Below are 21,445 nucleotides of genomic sequence, written 5' to 3'. Positions count from 1 at the left end.
AGATCAAATCCAACGGTGATGTTTCAAGTCCAGGCCACCATTTATCTTTATCCATCAATGTCAGGAAACTATGAAAAATGCTGGCACGACTTTATATCTACGTTTCTGCTGATCCTAAAGTGCAGCTCAGTTGGAAGAAGACTATCGCAAAAGAAAAGCCACTGAAGTATTCCACTAAGACCCTCGGTGTCTCTTTCGTATTGCACTGTTAACAGCCTCGATAACGTCATTAATGCGACCTGTCAAGACTTTTCACGAGAATTTTCCTTTTCTTTTGGATGGCAGCAGCCCTGGACAAGGAGGGAGAAGACGGCGAGGGCGTCGGGGCAGATTAAGGAGAGAGCGGAGTGTCGCTTAGCCACGAGCTCCCATCGCTTTTGTGTCTGCAGATCATTCTTAGCAAAACCTCTTGGCTCAAACCCAAACAGTCGGTACAATAAAGGAAGAGTTTCACCTCTTTATCTACTAACAGAAGAGTGGTATGTTTCCCTATAGTTGTGCAAAACGTAACTCCTACTGAGAGTAAACTGCTACTAGAAAGTACCTGTAGGAGACACTTCCCCAGTTGACTGGAAATAATGATGAATAAAAGAGATTTCTGATATGATACTGGGTCATATTTTGGAATCACGTAAGGAAAGACACAAAGGGAAGGGAGCAGGCTTCAGAGGACACTTCTGGTTTGTGCAAATAGGAGACTAAGAAATACATACACTCATAGTGAGTTATTTACAGACACAGAGCAAATGCCTCCTAAACACGTTGGCTACACTAGATCAAATATAGATTCTTCACAAGCAAAAAACAAAAAAAATATCATGCACAGTTTACTAAGGCAACTTCAAACAACTGGAGTTAGCTGTTAACACTGTATGGAACAGAAGCCCCACACTGAGTTGAAACACATGGGCACTGTAGCAAAGGCAAGTCTGTCCACAGGAATCCATTTCTATATTCACAATAAAGTCGGATATTGTGGGAGGTTCGGTGTCTGTTACATGTGAGCAGAGGTGCTGCAGATGAACAGTGTGATGCTACTATTGTTGTGTCTGGACTGCTTTTGTATGTACAACTGTGAGACTGTCAGGTGACACTGCACACACACATCGCCGCCACATTGGGACTTTTGTTTACCTGCAACTAATAAGACCACAGTATCTGAATTTTGCTTCAGACACTCAACGTCTCATTTCTTTCATCTGTCTTTGTGATAAAACTGAAATGTGTTCATGAGGATTTCTGTCGCTGATTGAAACCTTTGTGAGGCTAAAGATCAATTACCTAAAATAACTATAGATCCTATGAAGGAAAAATACAAAATTATCTCTCAGCTTTAATGGTGTTTGGATGAATATGGAAGCAGTTTGTTGGTTTTTATTGTAATACTCCAGTGGTTTTAGTAATTATTTTTTTTACTGGATGAATGTGGTTTTTCCCACAAACATCCAGAATTTCCAGATGGAGGACAATAATATAAAACATTTGATATGGAGAGGGTTTTTAGATCTTAACGCAACAAAATAAATTCTACCAAAAGGTTGCTAAATCAGTTAATTCGATAAATAAAATGGGACAAATCCTGATAATACAGAAAAAAGTAGGTTTGGTTTCTAATTTAAACATTTTTGAGGACGGTGGTTTCAGTGATTTGCACTTGGGGGGCCTCGTAACCTTTTTCTCATCCAGACTGTTTCATCCTGAAGTCACCCACTAATCAGAACAAAGAGCCTGACTGCTGGGAGGGAAATTCAGGATTTAAGGGCGTCTAATTAACTCAAAGTGTATCTTGAAGCTGCATCTTGGTGTAGAGTCAATTCTAGTAGGACAAAAACAGCTAAATGAACAACTGGCCCCAACAGTTTGCAGCTGTGTGACGGTTCCAGATGTGGCAGCAGCTACCTCAGTGTACGACAGTATTTTAATGCAGGTGTGTGTGTCAGGAGGTTTAATCAGGTGTGTGCAGCAACAGTATGCAAGAGAAGGGAGCAACCTGCTATGCAATACCACGTAAATGATTCAAAACTGCATCACCTCGTAATAACTGCATTGCTTCTAAGTTTGACAAAAGGGCATTTTCCTTTGTGTCAAATAAAAAACTAATGGTTTTGATTGACTGTATTGCAAACACGAGGCTCACAGTAGAAACTCAGCGCAACACACACTGCTTGTTCAGTATTTCAGTAACAATTGCTCTGCTTTTCTTTTTAAAACACCCCAAAGATGAGATTCTTCTTCTATGACTTCTATGATGCCTGACTTGAAGCTCCTTGATTCAAGTCAGCTGACACGCAAGTTCAACTATGTACCAAGTCCTAGTTGGTCATTATCATGCTGATGTATGTCTCTTCTGCCAAGTTCCTGCAGACTGAGGCTCATCTTGTTCGACAGTTTTCTAGTATATAAATCTATAACTGTCATCTCCCCAAAACCTTTTCCACTCATGCACCCCAGCATCATCCCACTCCCACCTCAGGACGATGCATTCACTGTGGTTTAAGGGCCAAGCTCATATTAACCATGCTGGACCTCATCCGAGCCAAAAAACGTAGCTTTAAATATTCTCCCAACGTTCATCAGGCTTCTTTTTAAGTCCTTTAACAAGCTTAATATTGTAGTTTAGTACCGAAAAGAAAGCACGGGTTGGTTCTTTGTTGGATGCGGTTGGTAGAGGGTCACATTATGAAGCGTCCTTCACCCTGTCTGAGTTTTCACAGAAGCTACGATTTTCACTGATGATCCATCTGCCAAGCCTGAAACACTCGTCTGTTTTTCAGAGATAGATCGTAAAAGTCTCTGTGGTTTTAGAAGGACGGTTGCTGCAGCTCTGATTAGTGGTGCTTCGGCTCACTCTAGACCTCCTGATTACGGCTGCATTGACTGATGTTTAGTTGTCTTACAATTTGGTTTTTCAGCTTCCTGTCAATTACTTTACACGTGGAGTCGTGCAGACGGATCCAGAGGTTGAAAACTGAGAAAATTCTGGCACTCACAGGTCATATATAACCATGTTCACACAGGTAGGCTGCCTGGAAATCAATCTGATAGGTTTGTAGTTTGTAGGACAGTAATCACCTTTTCTGCAATAAGTTTCTACTTTGGGGCCTAAATTTTCAAAACAATCCTTATTAAGAATTTATTTTTGGATTGTTTATAGGATTAAATACTCAACATGTCAACTTAGAAATAAAACAGTTTTTGAGAAGTGGTACATTTTTGAATCACTGACATTTCTGATATTCCACAGCGGTGAACTCACTACTGGTTTGTACTGGGAGTAATGGCAGCGTGTGCAGTATCGCTGATTGTGCAAATGTGTGCAAGTGTGTGTCAGTGTGTGTGTTGAGTGTATTTCAGCTCAGGACATTTCAAGTACAGTACTAATTTGTCTCCAGAAACCTTGTGTTGTCTCCGTGGTCAGCCGCCACGGAAACGAGTGTGTGCACGTGATTGGTGTGTGTGAATGCAGGCGTGTGCACGAGGAGGGTGAGTTTGCTTGTGAACGTGTTGGTGGCCTCGATGACTGTGGAGCTCCTCTGTGCTTCCTGTTTCCTCCTCTTTGGGACCTCTAGAAGATGCTTTGTCTTCGGTTCTTTGCTCGACCTGAAATCCAGCAATTCAAATGAGAGGAAACAATGACTCATGCTTTTCCCTTAAATGACTTCTCATGATGTAACGTTTATCAGTCTGAAGCTGGAACAGCTAAAAAAACAAAACAAAACAAAAAGCATTATGAGGCCTTAAAGCCTCAACTGAGCCTATTCAGCTGAAAAGAAAGCCGTAGCGAGACTTCATTAAGTAGAAGAACAGCTTGTTGGAGTGTTTAATGGCTAACAGCACTTTAATTATTTCCATTTCGATTTCACTTGCTCTCAGACTCTCCTTAGTGGTAATTAATTAGCAAAATTACTTCTGCCGACACTTCAGAACGCTGCGGTCAGAAACCAAACAGAACTGGAGGTGATTCTGTGAAGATGCTATAAAAGAATCACAGCTTCATGGGAAACTATTCTCCTAAATGCAATTTTACAATCATGTGTAATATAACAAAACACATTGAACTCAAAGACCTGATTCCCAATGTGTTCAATTTATATTTATGGCATAAATGAGCAGCTTCAGGTAACAATGACTCGACCGAAGCTCGTTCTCACCTAAAGGTTGGAACACTGAGCTGCGGTGACCCGGATCCTTCTGGAGCTGCACCTCTTTGAGGGAGAATACTGAAGCAGCTGAAACAAAGGAAAAAGATGATGTTAGAGCACCAAGAAAAACACAAATCTCTGTGCATTGCTATGTTGAGGAAGTATGCACCTTATCATATTAATCATTTTCTGATTTTTAGAAGATATATCTTTTAATTTCAAATCCTGTTGATCAATGAGGATTCGCCCTCTGATGCTCTGGCTTCACCTCCACAGCTCTAAAAAACAAATACATAAAAGTACCAAAACCTGGCACCGAGAGAACCTGCAACCTATGTTTTATAGCTGCTCTTTAACTCTGTATCTGCAATGTGTAGATCACAGTTTGAAATTCTGCATATGTGGGCCATCTACAGTCTTGGACAAAAGTTTTCATACATCTGTAAAGACCATGTGTATGATGACAGTCTTGAGTTTCCACTGACTGCGATAACTCTTGAAACAGATGCATCTTTGTCACAAAAAACAAAACAAGAAAACCCCAAACAATCATGCATTTGGGTTATTTCATAGATTTATCATAGGTCTTCTAAAATATATATATCACTGGGTCAAAACATACATCAACTTGAAGGATCGTTTTTGGTGATGACTTTGCATTTAAATCTTTCTTAAATCTCATTCTCTTCTCAGTATGTCACCAACACGAGCAGCGACACGCCCAAGCAAAAAGATAGCGCTGCAACTCCCATCAAAGCGCTGGCAGAGTCCGTTTTGGCGGATCTTAGTCACTCATTAATACAGACGGAAAGTATTTTGGCTGCACGCTGGGCAAATCGTTAAGGCAGCATCCAAAAGAGTGAGCTGCAAAGCTACACAAAAATGTGAGAGTAGAAAGGAAGGAGTGTGCTGCGTGATAATTAATGAATCGTTAGTGAGAAGTTAGTTAATTCCACGTGTGACCCTCTCCTCTGTGTGTTCATAGACAGCTGTGTGTTACAGTGTGAGTGTGTGTGTTTGTCTTACTGTCTGCCAAGTTGTGTATGTTGTCCCCCATACTCAGGAAGTAGGGATGTCGTAGGGCGGCTTCAGAGGAGATTCGGCTCCGGGTGTCGTACTGCAAACAGGATAGAAAGACAGTTGATTACAGTATGTCTGTAATAACATGTTTCATATTCAGGTCACTGTGCTTTTATGTCGTACCAGCAGCAGAGCAGACAGCAGGTCGATCCCCTCTGTGTCCAACCTGATGGAGACAAATCAAAGTTTAGTCTGTATTATAGATAGATCTGTCAACGTGAATATGGATTCTAACGTTATAAACAAGCAAAGCAAATACAGACGCAATGAATTTCTTGTTCATGTGTTATTTTTCTGAATATTAACGGCACTGCTATCCATTAAAAGGAACACATTCTTAACATAACAAACCCAAAGACCAGAGAACATCAGATACGTATTTATATACTTTACCAGAATAGGATGTTACAGACTGGGAACATTTAGCTTACCGAAATATAAAAGCAGCAACTGAACATGTAACAGACAAAACTATATGTACAACATAAAACACAAGATAAAATACTTAAAACATGAAGATAAAAATATGAAAATTTAAAACAGATGGTTCAGTGTCATGACTTCAAAATATAACTTGCGTTTAAAAATAAATGTGATTTTTTTTTTTTTTTAAATCTCAAAAAGCCAACCTCTGGTGCCAAACTAAGGAACGGCAAGAGAACTATTTCATTGCTTCACTGCCCTCTAGTGGCTGCAGTAATTCGACAGGTGCAAAGGAGAAAGTGAGGTAACTTCAGACCTATAAAGTCCACGCAGGCAGGAAGCTGAGGTAAACATCTGGGTCAACAAAACACTTCATAGTATTTTACCTGCTGCACATTGATTGTCACCATTAACCATGTGTTTATTATTGGATCCATGAATGCCAGCTGTTCTTTTCCTGTTTGAAACCCATTTCCAACCTTACTTTTGATCATGGTTTGTTACCATGATGATGATGATGATGCTTTATATGTGTATAGATATCTAAATGTATATCTACATTTATGAGATATACCTCATATTTGTGCTAAATTGCACACTTATAGGTTGTATTCAAAGGGTAGAGACAAACAATCTGTAGTCACTCAGGTTGGGAAACACAGGATGGGAGATAAACGATTTATTTATTTCTATGACAAGTCATCTGGAGTTTTTAGATTATTTACATACAACTGGGCCAAATATTCTGCAGTTCATTTCTCTAAAGTATTAAGTCAAACACACTAAATCATGCTTTTGTAAATTACCTGTTAGCTGGGGAGTGTCCTCAGAAAATGCCAATGTGTGAAATTCCTTAAAAATATCATGAACTGCTTTAATCAAGTCAATTTATGACAAAGAAAACCGTGCATGAGATTGAATATATCCTGTTTTTTGGTGTGCCCTTGGTAGGACCACTAAACAAAGTGTTGGTCAGTAAGTTCATGACCTGACTGAAATATTCCAGCAGTCATTAGACGGATATCCATGGTTAATACTGAGTTTGGTGATCAATGAGCGGCAGCATGAGATTCACATTGGTGGTCGAAAATCTCCACAATAATTAGGTGAATTGCCATTAAATTAATTGTATGCATTCATGCCCCCCTCAGGCTGAACACTAACAGCTTAGTGACACATTTTGACTCATTTGCTTTGAGCAAACTGACATATGCTGCAAATGAACAAATGCTGACTCGTACCAATGCTTGTTTTGTTTTTTTTTCTCTGTCAACACTAGGCACAACAGGTAGTGAACAGAAACGTGTCAGCTTTACCGGGGTACGTGGTTGATGAGAGCTTGAGGTCTGTATTGAGGAAAGAGGTAGGACCTAAACTCCCCGTTGCTGCTGATACCAGGCCAAGTCTCTTCTGTTGGAGTGCCTGGAAAACAACGACACAGAAAAGTGTTTGATCATCTGATGTGACACTGCTGAAATATCCTGCAATGACTTGTCAGAATGTACAATCTGATCCTCATCTAAGACAAACATAGTGTGCTTAAACTAATATAATAATTTGTGTCTTTACAACTATTGAACAGTCAAAGGGCTGTTGGAAAACACAACATGATGCCTCACGTTTTACGACATGTCAAACCTTCTTTGGCATCAATATCTTCGACAAACTATATCATGTGTTTCACACCTGTACAATATTCAGTTTCTTAGATGTGAGCAACAACTCTCTGGAGTCCATAACTCCGTTGTGTTCAGGTCTTGGCCCTGAACTGATCACTCCAAACGGTGGCTTTTGTTTTTGGTTTGTTTGAAGTCATGGTGTTTTGATGCTTAGGATCACTATCTTGCTGAATCACCCAGTTTCTACTGAGCTGGCGGACAGCTGCTCTGACATGATCTTTTAAGGTGACTTTCTAAACTTAATGATTGCTAGCGAGAAGCAGCAAAACAGCCCCAAAATGATGATGATGCCACCACCGTGCCTTAACGGTAGAGTGATGTTTTCATGTTTAAAGTGCCTTTTTTCAAACCATTCATGTGTTTTTCCAACACATGTAACCTACGTTTCATCATCCACAAAACATTTTCCCAGTAATGCTGTGAGATGAGACTTCTGCCGTGGTTGCAGACCTTAATAACAGACTCTGGGGCAATTCCAAAGGGTTCACTCACTTGTTTTTGCCCCAGGCCATTCTAGTCTGACCTTTACAGTGTTATTGTATCATGCTGTCTTCTTACCCATGAGCCTAAAAATCAGATGTAGCTCCTCCTTCACGGTGGCACCGGGAAACATGGGGCGACCTGTTGCCATTTCATACAGGATGCAGCCCACTCCCCTGGAAGAAACAGGAGGGGATGGAGATGGTCGGAGGGAGGGGAAACATCAAACAGTCCTCGTGTATTAGAACTCTAGGTGAGGCCATGTTCAACACACACACACACACTTCAAAGAGTGCTGATCATAAGTGCAAACAAGTATGGCAGGAGTGGGCGGCCTTTTGTTCATGGCAGGATGGCGTGGTGAAGAGGCGCCCTGTGGTCTGACCAGAGAATATGCAGCTAGGTGAGCTCATAGAAGGCTGCTGGGTTGCTAGAGAGCTACATTAAATCCTGTGGTGTTTACCAAAGCTGAGCGCATATTCTCCTCACGGCAGAAGGGCTTGCGAGCAAAAAAAATACATAAGGAGAGTGCCTTCATCTGAATTACCCTCCTTTGTGACTCATGTTTATGCAAACAGCCTGGAAGGTTTTCATTGATAGGACTGAGTCATGGAAACCCTGGATGATCTGCAAGCTGTTTGTTATCTATCTGATTGTCTGAGTAACAGCATGCCACCATTATCAGAGCGCTGGTGTTTGTGGAACCCTGAGCTCCGCGGGGCAATGCATTTATCAAAGAGAAAAAATGCCTTTGGATGAAAAGATAACAATCCTTATTAAAATATCTACCGTACATTGTGTTACTCACCACATGTCGATGGGCGTGGAGTATTCTGTAGAGCCCAGCAGCACATCAGGGGGTCGATACCAAAGAGTTACCACCTCGTTGGAATAGGTCTTGGTGGGGACAGACTTGGCCCTTGCCAGACCTGGACAGCGCAGGGTTAAAGGTTGTGCATCCTCAGTAGCAGCAGTATGGATTTCATAAGGCTTTTTTTTATTTGTTGTTGCAAGCCTGCCATTTGTCAGCCTAATAATACCTCATCCCCAACATCTACACACTTTCTTGTCATAAAACAGCAGACAGATTAAAGGCAATAAATCGGAATGGTCCTCGTATCAGCTCATTGCCGGTGTTTGGTGGCGTTATCTGCTGACATCCAGCACAAAACTTTAAAAAACTCAGAGAGAGAGGGGCACAGTTGCTAGGATACAGGAAGTATGGGTGCTAAAGTAATCAGGATGGAAGATCTCTGAGCGGCAGTAAAATAAAATTGGAGAGCCACTGTGGCAGGAAACGAGCCATCTTAGTCCCAACTGCCGCCGTCTCTACGACCACATTTGCATTTGTTTATGTCTGTCGCTGCAGGTGTGTTTCCCTTCTTACCGAAGTCGGCCAGTTTGAGCTCGCCCTTGTCGTTGATGAGCAGGTTCTGAGGCTTTAGGTCTCGGTGGAGGATCTTCCTCTTGTGACAGTAGGACAGACCACGCAGGAGCTGGAACATGAAGATCTGCGACAGGGAATTGTGAGAAGGAGAAACATCTGTATAAATGACTAACGGAGTTTAAAACTAAAACTTGGCAACCTTGGCAGAAAATTCTGTATGTGTCAGTCTGTTAGAATTATTTCATTTCCGTATTTCCAGACATGTGGCTCACCTTCACATTATTCATGCTCATAAGATTCCCGCAGTTGTCCAGGTACTGTTTAAGGTCACTGTCCTGGAAAAACAGAAGAGCTGCAGTGTTCACATCTGTCCAAATCGAGGTCAACTCCTTCAGAAAACGTGTAAATCCTGAGCTGCCGATGTACTCACGAGATACTCGAACACCAAAGTGAGGCAGCGTTCAGTGTGGATGATGTCGTGCAGCGTGACGATGTTGGCGTGTTTTAGGTTCTTCAGCAGTGACACTGGTTGGACAGAAGAAAGAAACAGGAACTTAACAACCTTCATTTTAGTCAAGAAGGCTTTAAATTTGTGTTCTGGAACAAACTCAAGTCTCCTACAGTAAACCCTTTGACCTTAAAGATGGACAACAGATCACCATTAACTCCTTCTGTACAAAAATAAACCCAAAATGTTGCAGATGTGGGTGCTGCCATCATGCGCTGATGACGTCATTTGCAACCAGAGTGTGTGTAATAGTAAGATTTTCAATGTAATTCTGTAAATGGAGCATGTTTTACAATGCAATAATAGTATCTACGGGATGTGAATACTTCCTCATCACTGTTGGACACATTTAACGAAGGCCTGCTAATTGATTTCATGTCTGCAACGAGACACCATGTGCATGTACTGCAAGTTCTTTCAATGCAACGGGCATCTGATCAACATAAATTTCCCGAGGCATGTGTTTCACCCCCAAAGACTCACCGGGAAGAAAGGCCCTATGCCATAAAATATGAAGAACTGCAACAGATGTATGTCGATCCCTCTGCTGCTAGTCCTAACTGTCACCTCAGGGTTGTACTGTACAGCCTATCTATGAGAGTGGAGTTTTAAATGATCCAAAGCCCTTGTTTCCCTAAATGTCTACCAACCAGTGGTGAGCACTAATTTAATAGCCACATTTAACGGAAATACACCAGGTTTAAAAATATTCAAATTTTCTTTTAAGCTCATGAAGTTAAGAAAAAAAGAGAGAAATTCCTTCTGTCTAAAAGTTCTTTTGGAAGTTTATCATGATGCTATGAACACTTTCGTATGTGCCAATATAATGTAAAAGGGGAATGACATTTAGAAAGTGTCGCATCAGTTCATTTGTGATGCAATCTGACAAAGTAAAGGTTAATTCAAAGGTGGTTTCATAACATTTACAGATGAACTAATACGGTAGCATGTGTCTCGTAGCTGCAAACAGACCAGAATTTCAGAAGTGTAGGCCATAGATACTGGCAGTATGTCCCCATCAGAATTTAGTAGATTGGTTCACCCCAAGTGCATGTGAGTTCATGAATGTGAGAGTGCGTTTACCCTCTCTGATCGCAGTACAAGGGGCTCCCTCCTCATGCTCCAGCCGAATTTCCTTCAGTGCCACCAGGTTCTCTGTTAGCTTGCTTCGCCCTTTGAACACTGTGGCGTAAGTCCCCTGCAAGCAACAACACATAAGCATACTGATAAAAACATAATAAAACAAAATCTGCTTTAAGTGGAGGAGAGTGTTGATTGAACACTGAATAGCTTCCTCCAGGTTGTGAATGAGAAAGTAAAGGGTTTCCAGTCGTTGAAGGTCTTGTTCACTAGTGATGGTAAAATGGAGAAAGGGACTGACAGGTGGACTGATGTAGTGTCAGCAGTAGTGTTTGTGTTGTACCGGATTGTTGTGGTGAAAAGGCCTTGAAGGAAAAGCTCTCCATCTGTATTCTAGACCTCATCTACAATCATAAGCTTTGTTTAGTAACTGAAAGAACGAGACTGTGTAGACCCAGAACACGTAGGAGACACTATCTTATCTGGCCCGTCCTGAGCTGTAAATGCTGCTACAGGAATAGAATAATGAAGCTAATTTGATTGGAATCTGTTTACTTTCACTGTCTGTTTACTTTTCCATCATCGTCATCATCTGCCGTATAGTACGGAAACATAAAGATGATTAATTCTGACTGACTGAATGAGGTTAGAAGTTTTAACCCCCGTCATCCACGTGGAGCATTAAAGATAATGCTGCAGGCTTCGGTTTAATCCATTCATTAAATGCGCATTTACTTCTTTGGAGTTTGATTACTGGGGTTGGAGAATCCTTCTTTATTATCTTTGCACTACTCACTATTCTTCTTGTGCTGGGATGACTGCAGATCAAGCACTGCAGGCTAGAAAATGTTTTTATTTTTGAAAGTATTGAGCAAATAAACAGCAGTGAATGAAGCATTTCTCTATTAGCCACGTGTGAATCGCTATAAAGCAAACCGAGCCGTTGTGAGCAATTCATCATGATAATTGACAACAAAAGCAGCTCTTTTTGATCCCTCGCCACCGCTGTTATGTGCTGCTGAGCCTTGTGACCAACCCTGATGCAGGCCGCTCATGTCACTAATCGTTCCTCACTCCTTAAGGCAATAGCTGCTCTCACTTTAATGGTGTTGGGTTTAAGTGCTTTGGCCCGCGAGCCCTCTCCGTTCAAAACAAATCCATGAATTAGAAACCTGTGGAGTGTCCGCTGAGCAATTTCTCATTAAGCCATGCAAAAACACTGGACACATGGGTACGCTGCGGTTTGCCTTGTATTTCAGTGAACAAACAAAGCTGTGTTGTATCTTATTTGATAGGCTGTTATGTCCCCTGAGAGAACTGACTCACAGCCAGTCTGATAAGTAAAAGGGAAACTTGCATGAGCTGCGGTCGGCCTTATCCACCAGAGAGCTACTTTATCCTCGCTTGATGGGATTCACTCTATCTTTGACAATGACACAGGAGTGGGTGTAGTCGTTGTGCTCTCGTCTGTCACCAGACTGTCTCTGAGGTGTCTTCGTCGACCATCTGACATTTGCTGAAAGGTGGGAGCAGCTGGTGGTTACGTACCTCACCTAGTTTGCCGAGCTTCACGTACGTCTCCAGTTTCCCAAATCCTATGTCCGACTTGAGGCAAAAAGAAAAAGACAAGATTAGTTTAATGGTCCTCATTGCTTGTTGCTCGTCTGATTACACCTTGAATATATTAAAGAGTGTATGATGGATGGATGGATGGATGGATGGATGGATGGATGGATGGATGGATGGATGGATGGATGGATAGATAGATGGATGTTTGTATCGCTGGATGTTTGTATGAATGGATGGATGGATGTTTGTATCGATGGATGGATGGATGGATGGACGGATGGATAGATAGGATACATAAACAACAAACCAGAGAAGCGCGCCGAGACATGCGACTGTGAGGTTTGCAAAGCGGTGAGTTTTCGCTCTCCAGCTGCAGCTTCTTGAGGAACTCTGGCGGCAGACGGATGTCCATGGGCAGAGACATGCACTTACTGACGTCCTGAAAGAAGTTAACAGACAGATTAATTGAAGTATAAAAGTATTTCATATAACTGTTTGTCCTCAAGTAACTGCCTCGGGCCAGTGTAATTCAATGGGATAAATCAGTGTTGTAATTCGCAGTGCAACCTGCTGGTGGCAGTGTTAACTCACGGTGTCAATGCTTGACCCCAGACACATGATACAGAGCTGTGTCTGTTTGCCTTATTGTCACAGTAACATGATGGAGTTCTGCAGATGTTCAGGCTGCTGATTGGGACAAAATCATGTTTGTGCAATTTAGAAATTAGATCCATTATTTTTAAAATTGTAAACATGTCCTGACAGTGTTTTTTTTTTTGTTTCTTTCTTTTTTTAAATGAGAAGAAATATCTAGAGTGAAATAAATAGTCATGATTGAGCATTTCTGCCTTGAAACTGCAGTGATTTGAACACACATGGCTAAAGCTCCACAGTATTACAACTTGCCACTGGGCCGTGAGTAGTTTTACAGTTTTTAAAGCCCGAATTGTAGGTGAGCTGGTGTGCTTGAGCTGTAGTGAGCCGGGAGGGCTGAGTTGAAACAGAGGCAAGGACTTCATAGATTAGCACATTGTAGAGAAAACAACGGTGTAGAGTTACAGCTAAGCAATTGTAGAGCAGGAAGGAGCTGATTTTAATGAACAAAAACTCATAAAAATATACCTTTGATACACAGGAATGAGTTTGTAGAGCGTTACATCAACTGGTGCATGAAGTTTACAAAGCATTTCAGGACACAACTACAGCGGAAGAAAGCTAATTATGTAGCGCAGTTGGACTTTTTGCACGTGTCTTCCCTGATTGCGTGTGTTTTTATGGCCCTTTCACACAGAACACAACTTTTCTTTGATGCTGCTTTCACTTTAGTATGTGCTGTTGTGACCTTATAGGCCACATGACGTGCACTTTGAATAGCAGAATGGTTACAGTACGTTCAATTAGCGGTCACAAGAGAAGATATGACTAATTAGGGAACACTGTATAGTTGTCCCACAGCAGTTTTCCAGCAGGAAATCTATTTTTTCTTTCCAATAGAAAGCTTACAAGCAATTTGATGTGAATGTATGGCTTCATTTGTCTTACATAAGTGGCGTGTTGCTTGATATCAAGATACATCAGAGACACAACCAATGCATTTGAGCGTTAAATGTCCTTTTACACTCATGTTAAATATAAAATAATGTCCCGCTCATAATTAATTAAGTGTAGTCCAGTAAATTATCTGCTAATAAACTGTAATTGGTGACATTCCTTGAGTAGTTTCGTCAACGTCGTCTGTTTCAGCAGCGTTGCGTCTTAATAGAGCGAGTAGGTCAATGAAGTCCGTCTCACTCGTTAAGTCATCATCCCCGCCGGACTTATTTTGTTTGACAGGACCTCCGCTAAAGTGGAAGGTGAGTGGAGCTGCATGTCACTGTGCGTTCACACCAACACGGTCCAGCACAGATGAGGCGAGTCAGTTTAAAGAGAACTCTCCCGTGTGAATGAGGAAGAAGTCATGAATTAATAAAATTACTCCTCCACTACAGTAATAAGACAATTATGCATTTTTAAATATTAACAAGGTTCCAGGAGGTAAGTGGTCGAGCCGTCACTGTGATAAAAAGAACTAGCTAAAAAAAACACGTCTTTACACATCAGCCAAAGAGATTTTTCACACCCTGACAACCATGAAAGGATTCCTTTTATTAGAAGGAGTTACAGCACATTTCTGGTGCTTGTTGAAAAGGGGCTATCCAGATCTGTGTAAGCTTCTCGCCTTCTTACTGTCACTATTATTTCTGTCCTTCGTGCTCCTTCTCGAGCACTCGCTTTCCTTCTTGGAATAGCTTCAGCAGACTGTCTGGTGCAGGGAGTCGAAGCGCATCACGCTGCTGGATCCACGGGGACTCTTTCAGAAAAAGGTGGAACTGTGAACTCGCTCACATTTCCAATAAAAATTCTGATGCTGCGGCGAGGTTAAAAGCTTCTGGGGTGACTCATCTCATTGAGCTGGCAGAGGAAGAAATGGAGAAATGACTCCTGGGGAACAGTTCAGTCAGGAGAAGCGACCACTTGTGCCGCCACTGATATCTATTCTGTGATTGCACAGGTTCCTATTAGCGCTGAATCGTGTCAATTAAACCTGGTCACATGTGACTACAGCCTCCCTGGAAACCAAAGTGCTCAGCGGCAGGTTAACTACTTCATCTGTTCTATAAACCCCGAGTCAGTCTGTTGGTTGAGCTTCTGCTTCTCACCTCGATGGAGAAACGTCTGTGCTGGGCCGTGCTGTGGAAGTGGAGGTGGGATGGAGACTGAGCTCCTGGTGTGGTCGGTTCAGGGCTCACTGGGCTGGCGTCATGGGACGGAGGACCCAGCCGATCTGGAGTCAGGCCTGAAAGAGAAGAAACATCATCAGTGGTGTTAATGAAACCACAAGCTGTCCGAACTGCAGAGTTTATTTTGTACTCACCCGGTACCGTCAGTGACTCATTGTTTTTTGCACATAAGGTGTTAATTTGTGACATTTAAAGGTAAATGCTCTACATTTACTGTATGTATTTTCTACCTTAGTCAGAGTGCTTTGCTCATTCACACATTTACACACCAATGGCGACAGAGCTGCCTGGTATTGGGAACAACTTTCGGTTGGTGAAGGACAATTCAGAGGGGATTGAACCTCCAACCAAGGTGGACAACCCGCTCCATCCCCTGAGCCACAAAGGTGCTGGTAGGCAGCCAGTTTAGCTCCTGTCAGGTTGGGCCACCAGGACCTTTCCATACAGACATGAGAGCAGCATCAAGCTTCCCACACGACTCTCAGTAAGAAAATCAACAGGTGTTGTTTCCAAAATGTTGAGCTTTGCAGAAGGAGCATAAAGATTGAATTTCCCTTCTGGGACAAATAAAGTATTTTTCATTTCATTTATTTCATTTTCATAATGAAGATTTCAGACAGAACTGTGAAGAGCTTCAAGCTGCATGGAGCATTTTAGCATCTTTTTTTGTATTTAGTCTCGTGGCTCTTATCAGCCTGAGGAAATGTTTTCAATAAAATCAAGCTCTAAAACTCCAGCGTGCACGAATCAGCTACAGTTGATGAACACAGTGGAGCATTCAGCAGCTACAGAGGCAGAAATGTGTCTAATTGGGATTGACCATATGTGAGGAGGTTTACTATTGGTGGACAAACTGTACAATGGGGTCAAATGACTACAAACATAAACAGATTTATCGTTTTGCATTAACACCTTGTTTCCACAAGGCTTTGTGTAGCGGCTGTAATTCCTTCCTTAGAGAGGCTAATTTTATCAGATTTAAATGCAGCTTAATGGATTAGGATCTGGAACTTTACAAACGGGACTAATGATACACGGTGAGGAGGTTAAACGTAATCGAGGCAAATGCTGGACCGGAAAAAACAGGAGGAGGGGGAGGAGTCTGACGAACCCATGGAAGGTCACGAGGTTCGCATCGTTCTGGTTGATTCACAAATGCACACAAAGATATGCAGAAATGAGGCATCTCTGGCAGCCTGATGCTCAGAGCATGTACACCTCAGCCCCCGTGGGCTGCGTCCACCTCTTTCCCCGCATTCAGATAAAACCATAAATGAGAGAGAAAACCAGTGACACCATGGAGGCCTAATTGCTGAGGCGTATGCCAGGTGGCGGTTTGACTACTGGCTGGCCAGACCTTTGTTGCACGACATTATTACCCCTCGCTTCCTGTCTACCTCGACTGCAGCCTTAAAATGAAGATGAACAAATACCCAAAAAAAAGCTACAGCTGCCATAATAAAACATGGAGGCTGATGCTGATTGATAAGAGAAAAGAACAAAGATGACGAGAGAACCAGGGCTTTTAATTTTTTTACATTGAACAAAGCCATTCTGCAAAAAGTGTTGTGAAAGGAAGATCAGAACAACGTTGTGCGCTAGTCAGAGCACTGAACTAAGGAAGACATAGCTGCCTTGAAACCTTTCTTGTCCGCAGAGCCCATGCTCACGGCTAAAGAGGAACTCCACATTCAAGGCTGCTGATGCAAACGTGTCAGACTATTACCATGAGCACAGCAGCGCGGCGGCTACCGTCCAGCGAAGGCCCGACTTTGATCTTCGCCACACATCTGTAAGTGATGTGTTTTTGATGCCTCGTCGGCAGCCTTTGAACGCTGCCTGCTGTGAGGTTTCAGCCGCGGTTTGATCTTCAATTTCAATGGCAAGTATTGGCAACCTCACCGCTATGGTGGACGCGTCTCCATTTCAGTGGCAGGAATTGTTCCCTGTTTCCAGTAACGGCTAACAAGGAAAGAAGCCCTCTGAGTTAAGGAGGATGTGTCATGCAGCGTGTTTTATTTAAGCTTCCCCCTTTGCAGACACACATTAATATGTATGCACACAAATATTAATATTTATTGCATACTGAAAACACACACACACACACAGACACACACACAACGAGCTGCGGATGCATCAGTGGCTGTAAAAAGATAAACAGAAGCAGAAGCCAGCGTAGTTCCCACATTTAAAAAAAAAAACTGCCTGGGTTGAGCTTAACAAGACGTTTTAACAGCGCGACTGAGGCGCCTTTGACAAGCCGAGCTGTGTGTCATATTGACTGACAGTCTAAATGGGCAGGGGGGATGAAATGACAACCTGTTTGCTTGTAATTTGAATATCACAGCTACAGCGCTGCGTTTGATCTGCAGATGCTAATTGGGGTCAGTAAAGACGATACTGATATGAGCGCACACACACACACACACACACACACACACACACACACACACACACACACACACACAGAGTGTCTGATTGCTGTGAGATATGGATGGATGCCTGCAAGACATCTTGTTTGGTAAAGGACAATCCAATATGGTCCGCCACATGATGTTCTTGTAGCGTTTCCATCTACAAACTGTGTTTACAGTCAAAAGGGACAATAAGGCTGTGAATGAAAAGGGAAACATACCCAGAACAAATAATGATGGCGCTAATACCCAGCCTGTGTTTGAGAACATTGTCAAACAAGTAAATATACATTTGAGCCTGCGAGCTGGTCAATATAACCAAGAATAAAACTTCTGAAGCATCTAAACGGTCTAAGAATCTACAAAAATTGAACTTTTTCACACATTCTGGTCCTTGTACTGGTCCCAGGTTGTTAAAACACAACCTTTTTGCGTCATTTCTGGAAGCCTCCAAGCTTGACAATAAAGAGGCCGCGTTGTACAGTTATGACGACAGTGGAAGCAGAGTTTTTATGCTTAATTTCTGTTGCATGGTGCACATATTGTAGACTTGCCATATGAATAATAGGAATAAGAAAGGAATCAAAACCAGCCACCGTTGTTCACTTTGCACTGGATACCTTGAATTTCTACCCAAGGGATGAATAAACCATCATGTAGCCACCTGTCTGCCCACCTCTGTGTAATTCAAGATCCTGTAATGTAGAAAATAATTCAAAGTATAAAGGCAAAATTTAGCAAAATATACTGAAGTTATTGTCCATTAACAATCAGCCAATTCTGAGAGGTTAATATAAGATGGTAAGACCCTGTTATATGCGAACAAAATGACTTTTCTTTGTCATTGTTGTCACAGATCTTGCAGTACATGTAGAGACATCACATAAAAACACTGATTTCACTGGGCTCACTAATTAACACCTTGTTTCTTGTTTCTTGTTAATCCAAGCATGAACATAAATGTAGAAACCAAAATCCTTCCACCCACAGCTTTTCGGCAGACGTTTGCCAAGAAGTAGTTAAAGCAAATCATTTAAAAACAACTAAAACTGTCAGTAAGATAAAACTGGAAAAAGCAAGATAACCAGGAAAAGCTGTGAGAGGAGCGTAGAGAGCAGACGGCTGCTGGGTTTTGGGTCAAACACTTCCTCTTTCTTCTTCACTCATCTGTTTATCTGTGTGTCTTTGTCCTGTTCCTCTCCGTCTGTCTCTGCCTGTTTATCTCTTCCCTGAACTTCGGCAGCAGACAGTGATGCAGACTGATGGACTCTGGGGGGTTTAAACCACACAGCCAGCTGCTTCTCTCCGTAAAGCAGCTGAATTTAACGGCCTTTTCGTGCAGGAGGCAGAAGCGATTTTGATCACTGCAGCAGCGACGTATCTGCAAATCTGATCCGATGACGGTGCATCATGCTTACGCTGCGACGCCCGACTTGGTTTAAGTTCACCTTCGCCACATCCCACCATAACCCTCATTCCCCTTTGAAGCCCGCTGATCCTCTGCGGCTCGGTGGTGGTACCAGTCATGGCCGGAAAACCTTCGCTAATCTGTGAGGGCCGGCTACAGACACGGAAGGAGGGACGGCTTTTGTAGTGGCTATTAAAACCCAGAGGGGGATTGCAGTCTGCGCTCTATTATTAGACCAGAGCCGTTCATTCACACAGAAACCCGAAAGACACGAGGAAGTGGAGGAGCTCAGGCTGCAGGAATTTGAATGTGCTTGATTAACCAATGCTACGTTGGCTATAAAATGGTTTGTTTAACCTCTAAAAACCCTGTGATTGACCTAAATCCCCGAGGAAGGAGTTATACTGAGGATGGAACAGTGCAGGGATTTGGGTTTCTTAACAATCACATACGAGCGCTTGAAGTTTGTTCTAATGATTCTTTAAAGCTGGGAACACTAAGTTGTTAACACAACACTGACTTATCTATAAGCTGATATTCTCACCTTCAGCAGTAACAGAGCAACATTTTCCTTCATTTAAAGTCATGCTTGAGTCCATTTGGTAAATCCAACATTCACAACAGAATTTCTCCATCTTCAGCTGCTGGATGCTCCACGATGTCCACCGACTAGCTTCTAGCTGTCTATCTACAGTAAGGTGCTGAGCAGGTAGCGTTCAGTCAGCTCTCAGAGTGTTTGTATTGGCTGGAAACAGCTTCCTGTTACATACAGAAGGTACAGATGAGAAAATTACGAGTTGAACAGCGAAACAAACGAACTGAAGACCTGTGATGAAGCTGTGTGAAGCCAAAGAGAGCCGATGATTCATGTTCTCTGCATAAAGACCTGTAAGTATTACTTTCACACTGTCGTTTGATGCTTTATATCATTCTCCTATATTTGGCTTCGGTCCACCTTCTGGGGGAAATTTAACTGCTAAATACTCCGTTAAGCTAGTTGCTTACTTTAACCGTCTGCTGTCTGGGCTTGGCAGGGAGGAGACTTTTCTCTCTTTTCTGAAAACTGCTTCTTGTTGCAGTTGGATCAGAGGCACATGAGAGGATTTAAAGCAAAAAATAAAGTTGTATATTTATATATGTGTATAGAAATTTCATGCAGCTTTGCCTTTCACCAGATCTTAAGCATTGCACAATGAAACTGTTTTGAAATTGGAATTGTTCGTGCAAAAATATTGATTATAAAATCTATTTTTTAGGTGACACATCCAGACTTTATTGTTTCAATCTGAATTATGTTTGGATGATATTACATCCCATAACTAAAGTCCAGCGGTAACTACAGCTAGCTGGATGGTTGTGTGCTAGCCGACACCACGCCTTCATATTGGAGACATCCATAAAAACCAAAACTACAAACTATGTGGCTGGTTTTAACCAAACTTTAAGCAACATTTTTGAAATTAATGGAATTATTTTTTGGGTCAAATGGGGGCACAAGCTGATGAAAAACAAAAAAAACATCGGTGCACTATCACTGTATAAAGCTGAGACTGTAAACCTGTTGGTACATCTAACATTGTCTGCAGTCCTGTCACTCTCTTATGAGCTCTGCTTTGGTCTCCACCAACTTCTGGTTGAACCATTGGGCTCTGTAGCTGTTAGACGCTCCACCGTGACCTCAGCAGCAAGTCTCAAGTGGATGGATTTTCTTTCCTGCTCACTTTCGCCACACACACATTGGTGCCCTTCAACGGCTTTGGTTTTTAAATTATGTAAAATTGCAAAATTTCATCAACGAGCTGGAAAAATGAAGGCGTGTGAATTACCCTGAGTGTGCCGGATGTTGAGCTGGTTGATCTGCTCGGTGAACTCGTTCTCCTCGATGGTCTCGGTGCGAGGAACCGATAGCGAGAAACGCCTCTTAAAGTTCTTCATCTTGTTCATGGTGCTGAGGAGCAAACTCTGGGAGAGGAAAAGGTGGAAAAAGAGAACGACGTTCACCAAAAGCTACCATCAATCCATTCTCTGATGCATTTCCTGAAAATGTGCAGTATTTGTTTTTTCATATGCAAAACATTTAGAAAAGCAGAAGTTACAAAGAGTGTCACATAAATAAAAGCAATCAAAGAGCAAACAGTCCCTGTACACTGTCCACATGACAAAAGCTGTGTGTTGTGCAGCTCAGATGGATCTTTATGTGTAGCTTGACCAAAAACAGTCCGTGTCATCTGATAATGAGGCAGAAAGCAGCAGGAAAGCAGCTGATCAATATACTCTGCCTGAGTAGGTTACACAACCACAGCCAGCCCTACCAGCTAGTTATCCCTCTCCTGCTCTTTCTACCACTTATCTTTTGATTCTCTGTTGTTTTTTTTTCTGGTCTGCATTGCAGAGACTGCTGTCATGGGGTCTCCATGATTTCTTTACTGTCATGGATTTGTGCATATGTGTGTGTGTTTCTGCTCATTATTGCAAAAACAGCTCAGACTTGTGTG

At 42.2% G+C, this 21,445-nt stretch overlaps 1 protein-coding gene across 1 annotated transcript in view; it reads right to left on the bottom strand.

Moving 5' to 3' along the window:
- Window positions 1-814: 814 nt before the first annotated feature.
- Window positions 815-21,445, bottom strand: part of cdk18 (cyclin dependent kinase 18) — a 43,634-nt gene continuing 23,003 nt past the window's right edge. The window contains exons 2-18 of the mRNA XM_008304132.1: window positions 20,777-20,912; window positions 15,035-15,184; window positions 13,552-13,585; window positions 12,656-12,839; window positions 12,328-12,384; window positions 10,783-10,897; window positions 9,622-9,716; window positions 9,464-9,526; window positions 9,192-9,315; window positions 8,613-8,733; window positions 7,883-7,980; window positions 6,962-7,067; window positions 5,346-5,388; window positions 5,169-5,259; window positions 4,152-4,229; window positions 2,300-3,600; window positions 815-2,164 (exon numbers count right to left, since the gene is read on the bottom strand). Of these exons, the coding sequence (XP_008302354.1) occupies window positions 3,566-3,600; window positions 4,152-4,229; window positions 5,169-5,259; window positions 5,346-5,388; window positions 6,962-7,067; window positions 7,883-7,980; window positions 8,613-8,733; window positions 9,192-9,315; window positions 9,464-9,526; window positions 9,622-9,716; window positions 10,783-10,897; window positions 12,328-12,384; window positions 12,656-12,839; window positions 13,552-13,585; window positions 15,035-15,184; window positions 20,777-20,894 (1,512 nt within the window). The 5' untranslated portion in view covers window positions 20,895-20,912 and the 3' untranslated portion in view covers window positions 815-2,164; window positions 2,300-3,565. The remainder of the gene's footprint in view (window positions 2,165-2,299; window positions 3,601-4,151; window positions 4,230-5,168; window positions 5,260-5,345; window positions 5,389-6,961; window positions 7,068-7,882; window positions 7,981-8,612; window positions 8,734-9,191; window positions 9,316-9,463; window positions 9,527-9,621; window positions 9,717-10,782; window positions 10,898-12,327; window positions 12,385-12,655; window positions 12,840-13,551; window positions 13,586-15,034; window positions 15,185-20,776; window positions 20,913-21,445) is intronic.

Source organism: Stegastes partitus, unplaced genomic scaffold (assembly GCF_000690725.1).
Source record: "Stegastes partitus isolate 25-593 unplaced genomic scaffold, Stegastes_partitus-1.0.2 Scaffold2142, whole genome shotgun sequence".
Lineage (NCBI taxonomy): Eukaryota > Metazoa > Chordata > Actinopteri > Pomacentridae > Stegastes > Stegastes partitus.
Note: the sequence above shows the minus strand (reverse complement) of the source record. Positions and strands in the feature narration are given on the sequence as shown.